Source organism: Heptranchias perlo, chromosome 12 (assembly GCF_035084215.1).
Source record: "Heptranchias perlo isolate sHepPer1 chromosome 12, sHepPer1.hap1, whole genome shotgun sequence".
NCBI classification, from domain to species: domain Eukaryota; kingdom Metazoa; phylum Chordata; class Chondrichthyes; order Hexanchiformes; family Hexanchidae; genus Heptranchias; species Heptranchias perlo.
The window spans coordinates 46859278-46874678 of NC_090336.1; the positions used below are offsets into that span (position 1 = coordinate 46859278).

Sequence of the window (15401 nt, forward strand, 5' to 3'; positions counted from 1 at the left end):
AAAATTCCAAGCATTCCTTAAGCTCTTTGCAATGATGCTTTTAAAGTTAAACAGGACAGCATGGCAACACTAATGTTTTGAAGAGACTCCAAAAAGGCAAATGTTCACAAATTTCCATTTGAATGAATGCACTTGAGTTTCTGCTCAATTATTTTGCATTGGTTGCAAAAGTTATATTTTATTTTCCAGTAAGGTGAAATTTAACTGCTAATGGAGTTCATGTCTTTAAGGCAGTCTCAGGCACACACAACTAAGAGTGGAAGGGACGGTACAAGCACTAGACTCTCCAATAATCATTAACGGTGAAATAAAATAAAACTGGGATTTCAATCTCCAACATGAATCGGACAATTCTAATATGCCTACAATATACATTGAATCTTTTTGACCTACACCTGCTCATCTGAATTATGTATTGCATTGTGAAACTTAGAACACTATTGCTTACAAATGTGAATAGGATCAAACGATTCCTACATCATTAATTTAGGTAAACTTGGACAGAGCTTTCCTTTCTGCAGAAGGCAGTGACTAACATTTTCCAAGTGGGCTGTAAATCTGGAACCAGTCATGCATGTTTTTCTTGGGCACTTCTGAAATGGCAGACGCAAGCTGTTAAATACATGGGAGGAATGGAGCACTTACCGTTCCACCATATGGGTCTGGTCCAGTGACAGTCCATCAATTGCTGTGCACTCCGGGCACTTGAACTTTTTACGTGGGGTCACCTGCGTGTCACAATAATTCCAACAATATTAATGGCATGTTTAATCCAGCTAGATGTTCAAGCACGCCTGCAGTGTAATGTGAGAGCACCATCCTTTCAGAACATTTTGCTCGCGTTCCATCTGGCTCACTAAGGCATATTTCAACTCACAAGAGGTCAATAAAATTACTAGAATGGTTTCACGTTCATTGAAAGTGTGTGATGACAACCCATTAAAACCCATTTAATGATTGTTTTCACACTTCTAGGTGCCTTGTACAAGCACTAGTTGCCTGTACAATCATAAGGCGATGAAATGTTGCTTCCCCTACTTTGATATGGCCTTATTAACCTATGTCTGTTTTCTCATTAAGTTGACTGACAGATTCTATGAATATTTAGAGACTGTAAAGGCGACAAAGTTTATAGCACCCAAGTGGCTTTGTACAAACCCTTCCAAGTTGCAATGCTCTTAATACGGACTTTACAAAGCAAGTCCCTTTTCAACAGTTGCACTTACAAAGCAACATTAAAAACTTAAAAAATTAAGGTTTGAAAGCTTTTTATGATAAAGACATCATTTCATTAATTTTTGCATCATCTATGGAATTAGAATTTAAATTTACATTCTCAATTTGTAAAGAGATATAAAATTCCAAAATGACCTTAGTGACCTAACATCTATTTTAGATTTAGTACAATTTTAATTGTCCACATTAAACTAACAACTGACAAACATAATAACACTTCTGCATGATTTCTTTGTGTGCACTTTAGAAAACTTACCTTAATAGGAGCTTTTCCAGTCATGTTAGCCACTAGGAAGTTCATAGCAATGTCCTCACAGTTCATGTGTGCATCCACCCAGTTTTTAATATCTCCTGGCATCTTGTAGGTATATAAGTAATTAAAATACTGACAAGATAAAAGGAATCGCAGAAGACCATTAGAAAGTATTATCTTTAAGTGTGCAATTTATTAAGAGTTAATATGGTGTTCATTTTCTTTTTACACTTTAAACATAAAATTGTTAAAACTTAATATTTGAAATGTTCTTTGGGCTATAATTTTGATCATGTGCAATGATCAAGAATTTGATCAAGCACCTTGTAGCTATGCATGTGTTATTGTCCGTGTGTGCGGAGTGATTTAGGTCAGTCTTGATTTAAAATTACCCTAGTAACTGTGTCCTCCCACCCAGCATTTTAAAATTGATGCAAGGAAAGGTGCTTAAGGGCAGAAGAAAAATGGAAGATAAAGGCACTAAAAAAAAGAAAGGAAGCTCTGAAAGAAAATAAATGAAAAAAAAACTGAAAAAAATCATGGCTAATAAGTAACAAGGAGGTGGGGAAGATGCAAAAGGTGGTAAAGAACAAAAGCATCCAGTTTTTGAATCAACTTCTGGTAGTAAAGAACTGCTGAGTGACATTTAGTCAAAGTATCTGTGCTTCACTGAGGTCAATAATGAGTCTCGTTAGGGAAGAAGATCCTTGAGGAACAATGGAGTTTGGCATAGATTTTGTTCCTCTGCACTGATTGTAAGCCTCAATTCACTCTGAACATCAGAACCCCAAAGAAGGAAACAAGAACCAGTGCTGTTTTATCAAAATTGAGCCAAACTACTATGTTCCCTATGTGCACATTCCTTACTAAAATTCAGTAATGTTAGTGGATTGAAACTGCATTCACTAAATATCAGTACAAAGGTGACTGCATGCCAACCGTTCATTTTTAGATTCTCGGCAACCAGGAGCTGCTTGATAAAGTGAGGCTGAAGGAAGTATGAGCAAAAGTACACCTCCCACATATTTGTTCTCTTTTAACTAAGAGGTAAGTATTGGCGGGGCGGGGGTGGGGGAGAGATTCTGTTTTGTATAGGAACATAGGAACAGCAGTAGGCCATTCAGCCCCTCGTGCCTGCTCCGCCATTTGATAAGATCATGGCTGATCTGTGATCTAACTCCATATACCTGCCTTAGGCCCATATCCCTTAATACCTTTGGTTGCCAAAAAGCTATCTATCTCAGATTTAAATTTAGCTATTGAGCTAGTATCAATTGCCGTTTGCGGAAGAGAGTTCCAAACTTCTACAACCCTTTGTGTGTAGAAATGTTTTCTAATCTCACTCCTGAAAGGTCTGGCTCTACTTTTTAGACTGTGCCCCCGACTCCTAAAATCCCCAACCAGTGGAAATAGTTTCTCTCTATCCACCCTATCTGTTCCCCTTAATATCTTATAAACTTCGATCAGATCACCCCTTAACCTTCGAAACTCTAGAGAATACAACCCCAATTTGTGTAATCTCTCCTCGTAACTTAACCCTTGAAGTCCGGGTATCATTCTAGTAAACCTACGCTGCACTCCCTCCAAGGCCAATATGTCCTTCCGAAGGTGCGGTGCCCAGAACTGCTCACAGTACTCCAGGTGCGGTCTAACCAGGGTTTTGTATAGCTGCAGCATAACTTCTGCCCCCTTGTACTCTAGTCCTCTAAATATAAAGGCCAGCATTCCATTAGCCTTATTGATGATTTTCTGCACCTGTTCATGACACTTCAATGATCTATGTACCTGAACCCCTAAGTCCCTTTGGACATCCACTGTTTTTAACTTTTTACCATTTAGAAAGTACCCTGTTCTATCCTTTTTTGATCCAAAGTGGATGACCTCACATTTGTCTATATTGAATTCCATTTGCCACAGTTTTGCCCATTCACCTAATCTATCAATATCGTTTTGTAATTTTACGTTTTCATCTACACTGCTTACAATGCCACCAATCTTTGTGTCATCAGCAAACTTAGATATGAGACTTTCTATGCCTTCATCTAAGTCGTTAATAAATATTGTGAATAATTGAGGCCCCAAGACAGATCCCTGCGGGACTCCACTAGTCACATCCTGCCAATGTGAGTACCTTCCCATTATCCCTACTCTCTGTCGCCTTTCCCTTAGCCAACTTCCTAACCAAGTCCGAACTTTTCCCTCGATTCCATGGGCTTCTATCTTAGCTAACAGTCTCTTATGTGGGACTTTATCAAATGCCTCTGGAAGTACATATAAATAACATCCATTGACAGTCCCCTGTCCACTACTTTAGTCACCTCTTCAAAACATTCAATCAGGTTTGTCAGGCACGACCTACCTTTCACAAATCCATGCTGGCTCTCTCTGATTAACTGAAAATTCTCGAGGTGTTCAGTCACCCTATCCTTAATTATAGACTCCAGCATTTTCCCCACAACAGATGTTAGGCTAACTGGTCTATAATTCCCCGGTTTCCCTCTCTCTCCTTTCTTAAAAAGCGGAGTGATATGTGCAATTTTCCAATCAAGAGGGACAGTTCCTGAATCTAGAGAACTTTAAAAGATTATAGTTAGGGCATCCTCAATGTGCTCACCTACTTCCTTTAAAACCCTGGGATGGAAACCATCTGGTCCTGGGGATTTGTCACTCTTTAGTGCTATTATTTTCTTCATTACTGTTGCTTTACTTATGTTAATTTTATCGAGTCCCTGTCCCTGATTCAATATTAGTTTTTTGGGGATTTCCGGCATGCTATCCTCTTTTTCTATGTAAATATGGTGAATGAAATGCTGAATATGAAAAGTCACAATCTGCTCTAGCATAACAACATTTTAACTCAAATATCCAGTCAGCACAGTTTACCTGTGCATACTGCTCCTACGCAAACAGCATGTAAATACATGTAAAAGGAGAATGCTTGCCACTGTCTCTTTTAAGCAAGTAGCAAATTTAACCAAGTTATTTGTGTGATTTATGTGGATTAGCAACAGTAGAGGTACAGGGTTTGCGTCTTGACTCAACAATTCCCCCGTTATGATATTACATTCAACTCCAGACTCAATGGCCCCGAACTTTACAGGAAGGCTGGGAAGGAGGCGGGGGTCAGAGCGGCCGGGAAACGCGGGTAACCCGGAGATCCTACCAAATTTAACGGCAGGACCTCCTTTAAATATTTTGCCTCCATTTACCGACTGACAGCCAGCCAGCCAGATTGAGGGGCTGGCTACCACGTGGAAAGGCCTGCGGCACCAGGCCACAGCCAGGCAGCGAAGAGGAGAGAGGGGAGGGAAGCAGGTTTGCTTGGAGGGCTGGGGGAAAGCACTCCTGTTCCTCCTGGCCCACAAGCAGTGCTGGAAAGGCACTTGCCTGCTGAATTCCGCTTCCCTCGAGCTGCTGGGTTTCCCAAGCCCGAGGAAACCAGGCCCGCAGGTGTTAAATCTGAAAGCCTGCTAAAATTTGAGGCGCACAGCTTCATTAAAATATTTAAATTACAGACCTGCCTCTGGAGAGTAGGTTAGTTGCCCGCCCCCCCAACCTGCCTCCGTTAAAACCGGAAGTGGGCAGGGGTTGGGGTCCGGTTTCCGATTTTTAAAATTTTAATCCCCCCACCCCGCCCCTCTTGGTGGGTTCAAATTATGCCCAATTATTCCAATGGCTGGCCTTTCTTCACTCAGTCTCTATAAGCTTCAGCTCATCCAAAAGTCTGCTGCCCATATTCTATCCCTACAAAGTCCTGCTCAACTATCACCCCATCCTTGCTGGCCCACATTGGCTCCCAGTCCTCCTATGCCTCAGATTTGAATTCCCTTTGTCATGTTTAAATCCCACCATGCCCTCACCCCTTTCTACCGTAAACTCCTACAACCACTCCCTTCCCCCCTCCACCCCCAAATTCTCTAATCCTCTGACACTGGTCGCTTGTGGATCCCCATCTTCACCCTTCGATATGGTGACTGATGAAGATGAAGCAGTAGTAATAGCAGTAGTAAATCTCTCATCAGTACTACTAGTTTCTTATCCATGTTGTATCCTGGGTCCTGTGACTTCTAGTTTAATTAGAAATTTAATTTAGCTACATAATAATAGTGACTTCACTTCAAAAGTAATTAATTGGCTGTGAAATGCTATGGATGTCATGATGACATGAAAGGAACTATATTCTTTCTTTCTTTCTTGTGTAGAAGTTCTCCTGATTTACATCTCATAAAATGACTATGAAAATACATCTCATTTCCATATTGTTCGGATACTCAAAACATGTCCTCGTCACTGCTTCCCATGCTCAGACGGAGCATAAGAATGAAGGAATAAGAAATGGCCATCCAGCATAACTAGCTTGCTCCATCATCTTGGTCCTTTTCCAGGATCTGACTGAAGTTAAAAAAAAATGTATTTAATTTCCTATCCCAAATCATCTGCTCTTTGCTGAATTAGAAATTGATTCAATTCCCTTTTGAATAGAGCTAGCATTTATTGTTCTAGATGGATGTCTTTTCCACTTGATCACAGCAACAGATTATCACTTTAAGCTAAATTTATCTTATGGTTTTCTATGTTTATAATTACGTCTTGGATTTCCTCTCTTGGTTTTGTACAAATCACTTCTCTTCATTCACTATCTTTTTTGTTCATTATTTTAAATAACTAGAGTCATGTCCTGCTAAATCTCTTTTCTAATGGGAATAAATGTAACCGGTCCTCACAGTTCAGCGCTAAAAACAATCTTTTTCATTGCCCTTCTCTAAATCCTTTTAGCTGCACCTATATATTTTCTTAAACTTGTTGATCACAGAACTCCATAAGGGGTCATACTAATGCCTCATAAAGTGTCAGTAACACTTCCTTGGGTTTATATGCTGCAGATCTGCTGATAGACTCTAGTTGCATATTTATAATCGTTGCTATAAATTATGACCACATTTCCAATGTTTGCTGAAAATTTACACCTAAATCTTTTTCACTCAACTGTTTGCTGACTCAGCTTATTTGATGATATACCTATTTATCGTTAATGTTTTCTATTTTAACACGTTACTGTACATTGTTCATTAAATTTCATTTGCAATTCATTGCCCAATTGCTACATGTTTTCAGATCTTTCTGAATTTGTTCCCTGTGAACATCATGAATTCCGATGCAGCTCGATAAATGAAAAGTAAAGATGCAGTTTCTTCGGGTCTCTCGCAAATCTAAGAAACAGATACCATGGCGGGGGGTAACTTTCAACTTTGGCGAGGGTGGAAACCTGGTGGTCGGTATCGGATTGGCTGCCCGTTACAAACCCTGTCCAATTTTCGTTTCCATTGGAGTCGGTGGAAAAGAAAACCAGGCTGGGCGCATATCGGACAGCCGATCCGATAGCACCAGTTTTCTGCCCCTGCCGAAGTTGAAAGTTGACATCCCACCTCTCACCTTTGATGCATCTATCCTTCGTCATCCTTCATCTATTGATATTCTTGGCCTTATTAACTCCTCTGGATAGAACTGTCTCCAACAAGCTCAGTTTCCTCTATCAGGCCAAATACTTGCACTTCCCTTAACATATCTATGAAGCCCAACTCCATCCAAGACTTGAATACAGCTCCCATATACCAGAGGCTCTTCTAACGTTTTTCTTATGCTCCTGGACAGGATACAAAAAAGCAGTAAGCGATCCATGACTTTATCTCTAGGTTCTAATCTCTCTCTTTCCACCCATTGCAATTTTTCTTGCTATTCTCTATTTTATCAATATGCCTATGTTAGTGCTCCTTTAACTTTTTCTCTCTTGTTTCTTCTAGGCTTGAAATATACTATTCTACAGTTTCTTTCCCCTCCCTAGATTTACAGAGTATTGAAATCAAGACTGCAAAACTGAGGTTCCTTACTTTCTCCAGTCTTTCAGTTCTCAGGCTTTTAAAAATCTAAGTTAGGCATTACCTGATCAACCTCATTTCTTTTGTTTGTTTCAACATATGTGGTGTCCTGCACCATGAGCTTCGATACCTTGATTCTCAACAGAAAAAACTTAGAAGATATTCTTTCAAGTCCCACAATCAGCAGTGAGAGAAATGACCAGAAAATCTGATTTTAGGTGTTGGTTGAAAATTAAATATTGGTGAGGACACCAGGGAGAACTCCCCTGCTCTTCTTCGAATAGTGTCATGGGATCTTTTACATCCATCTGAAAGAGCAGACGGGACCTCGGTTTAAATTCTCATCTGAAAGACGGCACTTCCAATAGTGCAGCCCTCCCTCAGTGTAGCACTGGAGCGTCAGCCTAGATTTTGTGCTCAGATATCTGGGTCAGAAATAGTAGAGAGACGACAACAACAACTTGCATTTATATAGCGTCTTTAAAGTAGTAGAATGTCCCAAGGCGCTTCACAGGAGCATTATCAAACAAAAGCTGACATCAAGCTACATAAGGAGATATTAGGACTGGTGACCAAAAGCTTGGTCAAAGAGGTAAGTTTTAAGGAGCGTCTTAAAGGAGGAGAGAGAGGTAGAGAGGTTTAGGGAGGGAATTCTAGTGCACAGGGCCTAGGCAGCTGAAGGCATGGCCGCCAATGGTGGAGCGATTAAAGTCGGGGATGCACAAAAGGCAAGAATCGGAGGAGCGCAGAGATCTTGAAGGGTTGTAGGGCTGGAGGAGTTATAGAGATAAGGAGGGGTGAGGCCATGGAGGGGTTTGTAAACAAGAATGAGAATTTTAAAATTGAGGCGTTCCCAGTCCGGGAGCCAATGTAGGTCAACAAGCACAAGGGTGATGGGAGTTAGGATACGGGCAGCAGAGTTTTGGATGAGCTCAAGTTTATGGAGGGTGGAAGATGGGAGGCTGGCCAGGAGAGCATTGGAATAGTCAAGTCTAGAGGTAACAAAGGCATGGATAAGGGTTTCTGCAGCAGATGAGCTAAGGCAGGGGCGGAGACGGGCGATGTTACAGAGGTGGAAGTAGGCGATCTTGGTGATGGAGCGGATATGTAGTCGGAAGTTCATCTCAGGGTCAAATAGGACGCCAAGGTTACGAACGGTCTGGTTCAGCCTCAGACAGTGGCCAGAGAGAAGGATGGAGTCGTTGGCTATGGAACGGAGTTTGTGGCGGGGACCGAAGACAATGGGCAACAGCAAAGGAGCAACTTATGCAAAAAGTAAGAGAAGGAATGAGAAAATGATTCAAAAATAAAGAGAACACAAGAACCAGAGCCATACCAAAAGATAAACAGGAACACAGAAAGAACTAGAGATTAGGAAAGAATGAGAGACACATTAGAAAAAGAGACAATTTTATTTTTCTCCAGGAGCAACAGCACAGGAGATCAACTGTATTATAACACATTGTGCATGAAATGTCATAACGTCTTTTTCATTCTAAAGCAGCATATCCTTTGATACTATGAGCAATGCCACAAGACATCCACTAAAATATAAGGTTTTGAAAGCATCTGACATACTTTAAATGTGAAATGTGCTATTTTCTGTGTCATTCTTTTTTTAAAATACTTTGTTTAAAAGTAAGCTAATTATTTCCAATCTAGAGAAACTTCCCCAGCAATAAAAATTACCTTCTAACTAACCTTTGGAAGTCCCCAAGAACAATTGACTTCTAATTCACCTCAGTATGTTTAACAATTAGATATGCCACCATTAAATAGACTGGCCAGGTCATACACACCTGCCCACATGCAGAATCATACATTGTGTATTATATGGTGAAATGCTCCACTCCTTTTAAAAAGGTATATTCTCCAAATACCACAGAAAATCAAGCTTATTGATACTATTCGTTCTTGTTTTATATGTTTCCTCAATTTGGTGCATTCCTGATTTACTCTCCTCTTTTGACCTTCATGACTTTCAGCCTTCCTGTAATCTGGTAGTCATTTTATTAGCTCTGACATTTGGTCACACCACCTATGCCACAATATCAAATTTAACGATACTTTGATCATGATGCTCAAATGCTCACTTACTGTTAACATTTTCACCATCTCCGTCTCACTACTAAACATTAGGACATTCCTATTCCCAATTATGACATACTGTCAAGAAGAAGTCTTCCATTAGTTCATGAACTTACCTCCTCTCTTTGAAAGGCCCATTTACCCGTTTCATTGTATAAAATGGTCACAAGAATTCTCTCAGAACAGTCATTCTCCCTTTTCTTGGTGCCCTTTCGATTTGTTCAAATATTTCTACATCTACTTTTCTTGTCCTGGTGGTCTGTAGTAATTTCCAATTAGTACTTTCTTTTCCTTGGCATCACAGATTTTCCAGCAAACTGCCTCACACCTTCCTTCATCCAAAGCTAATTCTGCTGATTTTCAGATCTTCCCTCGCAAGCTTACTTTATTTTTAATATAATTTTGGCAAACCAGATTTTTCTGACATTATAAAGGCTTTAGGGAGCAAAGTTCTGGATCTTTGTGGAATGAATGGTATAATGCATTTGAAACTTGATTGCTTCCTGTTAATCAATTATGTCAATATAGTAGGAACTAAATATAACACTTAATTTCAATGTTAAGGTGGTTTTAAAACTTATTTGTACCTTGTGGTAGAAGGCAGCTCCAGTTAATACCATTGAGACCTCATTCGTCCATTCTGACTCATATTTCCATTTGCTAGTCTCGTGGTCCCACAAATGAAGTCGGCCTGGGTAGCCCACCAGCCTGTCAGGGAATTCACGCCACACCTACATACAACCAGAAGTTCCAAACATTGTTATTGGCTTCATCTAGGATACAAAAATCTATTGATCCAGTTGTTAACCTCAATTATCCATTGTAAATTGTTAACCGGTGATCAGAATTGACCAACTCTGCAAGTGCAACACATGTTAAATAAATATCTTAATCATATTTGACATTTTAGTTGTGCCATTATTACATTGCATCACTAGAATTAAAATGAATCACAATTATTGAATGCTAATGTTTGCAATCTATAATGTCTAAATTTTTCCTTCTAAGAAACTAGCTATAATTTCTGCACCCACTTCGTTTTTTACATTACTATCTTGAAGATAGACATGTTGGGGTATGGCTGCACAGGAGCAGACTGCCTTCTGGTACTTCACCCAAGTGCCCAGTCTTCATGTTTGAGTCTGATGTCAAATGCCATCAGGCTATCCAACTGCAAAGGATAGCACAACTGAGCCTGTACTGTATTCATCCAAAGCCCACACGTAATTACTGACATTAGGAGACATTGGGTAGCAATCAGGAGGAAACAGTCAACAATTCTCCTCCCCTCAGCCCAAGGACACTGAAGCCCCACCACCACCCACATCAGCTAACTCAGCACAGACCAGTATCAAACTTGGGAACTTCCTGGTCTGCAGAACTCAGCAGCACACTGGACCAATTGATGCACCAATTCTCCTCTTTCAGACTTGCAAACTAATCCCAAGGGAAAATTCAAGTGTGCAAAGCATTAATTATACTGCAGATTTTATATCAAATACATGCGGTTTTCAAATTTCACTAGGACAGGATATACGCTATAAATTAAGTTTATATCAAATTCAGTGATATTCAGATTGTTCATTAGAAGCACCAAGCGTGGGAGGTGGGATAACATGGTGTTGTCCACTCGTACTGGTTACTGATATGGCAATATAGCTTCAGCATCTTTTCAAGACCAGCAGTTGAACCTGCGATTATTGCTCAGAGACCAATGCTCTAGTAGCTAGCAGGCTAAGCTCAAAAAGCTTTTTTTAAAAAAAGAAAAAATGCTTAATGTAATCAACAAGGTGTGGTTTAAAAACAAATCAAAATTGTTAAGTCTAACAAAAACTGGTCCCACCTCAGAAACTTCAATTTAGAAAGTTTCACAAATAATTTCTAAATGCATTTGCCAAAATGAATTAAAAATGTAGTTACACTAATAGGATGTTGAAACAGAGCCCAAATGGAGACACAAAGAGGCATGTCTCAACAAGTGGGCTTGAGCACAACTACAAAATCAAGATACAAGGTTTGCTGTGCACTGAAAGAGTTCATTTAAAGGTACTGCTTCATTTCCTCCCTCAATAATACGAACACTCCACTCTAAGAAAAATGCAACTGAGACATGAAGAATCAGGGCCCGCGGCCAAGAGAATACTTGTGAATTGAAAAGTGATAATCAAAACTAACGGACGTACAAGAAAGTAAGCAGACTCTATCAGTCTTCGCTACAGCAACAGTTGAATACTCTAGTTATAAGTTCATATAAAAGTAATTCAATATCAAAGACGGAGTACATATGTCATTAGCAGCTGCATACAATTAGACTTGTACACCAGCACTTCATTTGTAAAATGTTAAGTGATGAGAAATCTGAACAAGGATTACAGCATTTGTTTAGCATTATCATGTTTTTTTTATATAAAAAGTGCAGCTAAACAGAAAACAAGCACATGAACCAAACCAAAGCACTGTTTAATGGTCTCTTAATTGCTTCAAATACTACTGTGTAGATTAAAGGATCAGTTTATGATTATAAACATAGGCTTTATCATGACAGACCGGATCATAACTACCAAGTCAACTACCCTTCCATGAGAATCAGTAATTAACTGGCTTTTACCAATGTTTTTTCGCATGCAGTTTCCCACTAATTATCATCTCATATGCAGAACCACGTTATGAAAGGTTCACAAAGCTTTACTCGTCTAGTAACTAGAAATCTGAGTAACACAAAAAAACGATACTCCTGCAGAAAAGTGTGCTCATGGAAAATTGTGAAAGCCATGGAAAAATGGGAAATAGGCTATTTTTTGTTGTACCTCAACATACACTTTAAGCAGGTCCTGGGGGTGGTGGGGGACAGAGAGTAGAGTGAAGGGGGTTAGATTAAAAACTATACAACATTCATGCATTTGGAAAATCATGCACCCCTATCCTTTAAAGGAAAAATGGCAACAGGAGTCTTTAGCTCATCTGAATTTTCTTTGGGGGAAAAATGATATAATTTTTCTTTTATCAAACAAATGACCCATGAAAGCTGCCAGATTGTCATATTGTTATCGTTCACTGAAGTCCTTCAGGAAAAGCAGCCTGCTAATCCTAGCCAGTCTGGCATGCATGTGACTCCAGACCCACACTTTGTGCTTTACTCTTAAAGCCCTCTGCATTCAGTTGTAAAAAAAAAGCAACTGTTACAAAGCTGCAGCGATTCAAGAAGGTGGCCCACCACCATTTTCATAAGACAACTAGAGAAGGGCAATAAATGTAGCTATTCCAGCATCTACATCCCAAAAATAACTAAAAATATGTACTTTTTGGCCAAATCAGTAAATTTTTATTAGTTTTGTTTGAGGCAAAAAAATACAGTATTTGTTAAAGAATATAACTATATACACTCAGTGTAAGATGGACGATTAACATGTTGGTTTACCACCTGTCTGGTTTTGAACTAGATAGTTCCGTTTCGGGGGGGGGGGGGGGGGGTGTGGCTGTCCTATAAATTTGATAATCAAAAACAGGACAGAACAAAGAAAATCCATTTTCAGTTGCTGCCTGAATGCACGAGCAGGTTCTCTCTGGTTTCTTGAATGCACACAGCATTTTTGTTTTAAATAATGGCTCCCCCTCCCTACATCCGGAACCCTGTCCCCCATAAATCCGGTTTTAGGCAGGAAAAACATGGCTTAACATGCAAGCTGAAGCTCTACAGGTGAAGAATGTTCTAAACTAGGCACCCTCAGGTTAGCAGGCTTTGAGTCAACAGCATTCAATTTCTTCTTGCTCGTTGTAACTAAAATTTTCTGACTTTAAAATGGCTCTGTAACATACAATCCAAGTCAGAAGCAACTGTCCTCTCTCAAGACTTCAATAAACTTTAAAGCCCTGGAATCCTCTGACAAGATCATTCAGTTTCCTTCTCCGCTGACAAAACTCAGACCAGGGGATTCTGTCACATCAGGATAAATTTTGGTTCGTCACTTAACAAACTCAGGGTTCTTAACAGTTGCTACACTAATTACAAGTTAACAAGAACTTTGTTAATGAGAATGATCATTTCAAGGGAAGATTGGTGCTAGTGCACGTATTTAGACTATCATCCAACAGTTAATTAGGAGTATGAGTGCACGGTTTAGTCTGTTATAGCAAATAAAGCTGATTTTTAAAGTTACAATTTAGAAGCATATACATAGATATGTGAAACCTATCAATTGGCTATCCCACATTCAAGAAATGCCACTCATGCTAACGGAAAGAAGATCTTTTAAAAAGCACTTCAATTGATCAGTTATCTTCTAATGTACAACACAGTGCCATTCACCACTTGTGTAAGTAAGGATTATTAAAGTGAGTTGGACAGGCGGGGGTATTTTTCTTGATGAATTTCCAAGATGAAATCATTTAAGTGGGAATTCAAAAAATGTTAATGTTGATTTGTGCCTGTAATAAAAGATTAAATATGGTCAGCTTGTCTGAGCAGGTTTTGCACAATCTCCCACTATTGTCATAAAACAGACCTCATCCCAAAATGCCCAATAAACTAGTAGAGGTGGTAACATTAGTGATGTTGTGGCATTGGGTGATACACAACGCACAAGGGAGCTGGAGGAACTGGGACTGGCTGAACACGTGCCACTTTCCCAGCAGCGGGTATGGAAAAGGCTGTTCTTGGATTTGAAGTTGTGGGACCCAGATCTCATAGGTACTTGTATGAAAAGAAGGATGTTTGAGAAACGTCATATGTACATGGAGGCTCTGAGGTCAGTCTCTGAGAATGTGTGGCAACTAATAGGTATTACTTTGGAGTACACAGCCCTCATTTGCGGTAACATCAGGGAAGCCTCTTCTTGGTTGCATGCATCAATGGAGTATCCGGCAGTTTTGCTGGAGTCTGTGGCAGTCCTCCAACTCATAAGTGGCCTGAGCCCAGTGGATACCGCCTCCTCCAATGGAAGCACAGACTGCAGCCCTGGTTGCAACAGACAGAATCTTGCAATCAAGCTTTCAGACACTTGAGACCAGGATGCAGACCACTTTTTCTCAAGGCTTTCAGGATCGATTGCAGCCATTCCGCTGATCGGTAGACAAACAGATCCAGAGCCCAGAAGAATGGCGAGGCTACAGTCAACCTGCATGAAGCTGCTGTTTCTCAGAAGAGCAGCACCGTCAGGCATCTGGACTATCCCTCAGAGCATCACACAAGTGGCATGTAGGAAGCGACACCAGAGTGCTCAGGCAGAAGGTCAAGAGATGCAGACCACAGATGGTCCTCCCTAGAATCAAGTTGCTAAGACAGGAGGGCCACTTCAGTCGCAAAAACCTTTGGTACCACAAGAGCAACCAACCATCTCTTGTGATACTGGATTAAGAGAAGCACCAGAACAGGAGAAAGAAAAGCCCCTCTAGACACCAAGGGAAAGCACAGTTTGAAGGAATAGGATGGCTAGTGATCCCTCTGGAAGTGGTTGCAATAAAAAAAGATGCATTTATCTCATGCTCATGTATTCATGGAGATGGAGTCATACAAGAGAGGTGGTACTTATTTTGTGGTCATATATTTATGGAGATTATAAAGATTTGCATGGTCAAGTAGAATCAAAAAGATCTGAGGTTCTAAGAGGTGTACTCCAATTAAATAATTTTGATTTCTCTGAAGGCAGGAGAAATGGAGGACTGGCAGTGGTGACAAAGGGAGACTACTAAACAGATAAGAACACTATATTGGATAAGTTAATTTCGAATGTCCCTTGCAGCCATAACCCAGGAATCCTCCAAGTGAGGGTCCTCCTGATCACCCACTCCATGCTCCTCTGCGGCAATCTCCATATTTCAGGCTTTTTGGATAACAAAGTTGTGCAGAGCACAGCAAGCTACAACTATGCAGGATACATGTTTGGAAGCATATTGTAGAGCCTCTCCTGATCAATGCAAAGAAAGCACCCATTTAAGGCCTTATGATTCTC

General features: G+C 40.1%; 1 protein-coding gene across 3 annotated transcripts in view; it reads right to left on the reverse strand.

The window, feature by feature from the left end:
* ext2 (exostosin glycosyltransferase 2) overlaps positions 1–15401 on the reverse strand; it is a 132031-nt gene that overhangs the window by 5794 nt on the left and 110836 nt on the right. For all 3 annotated transcript variants that reach the window (XM_067994067.1, XM_067994068.1, XM_067994069.1), the window contains 3 exons: positions 10041–10184; positions 1493–1621; positions 646–728 (listed from right to left, as the gene is read on the reverse strand). In XM_067994067.1, coding sequence (XP_067850168.1) covers positions 646–728; positions 1493–1621; positions 10041–10184 — 356 coding nt within the window. The remainder of the gene's footprint in view (positions 1–645; positions 729–1492; positions 1622–10040; positions 10185–15401) is intronic.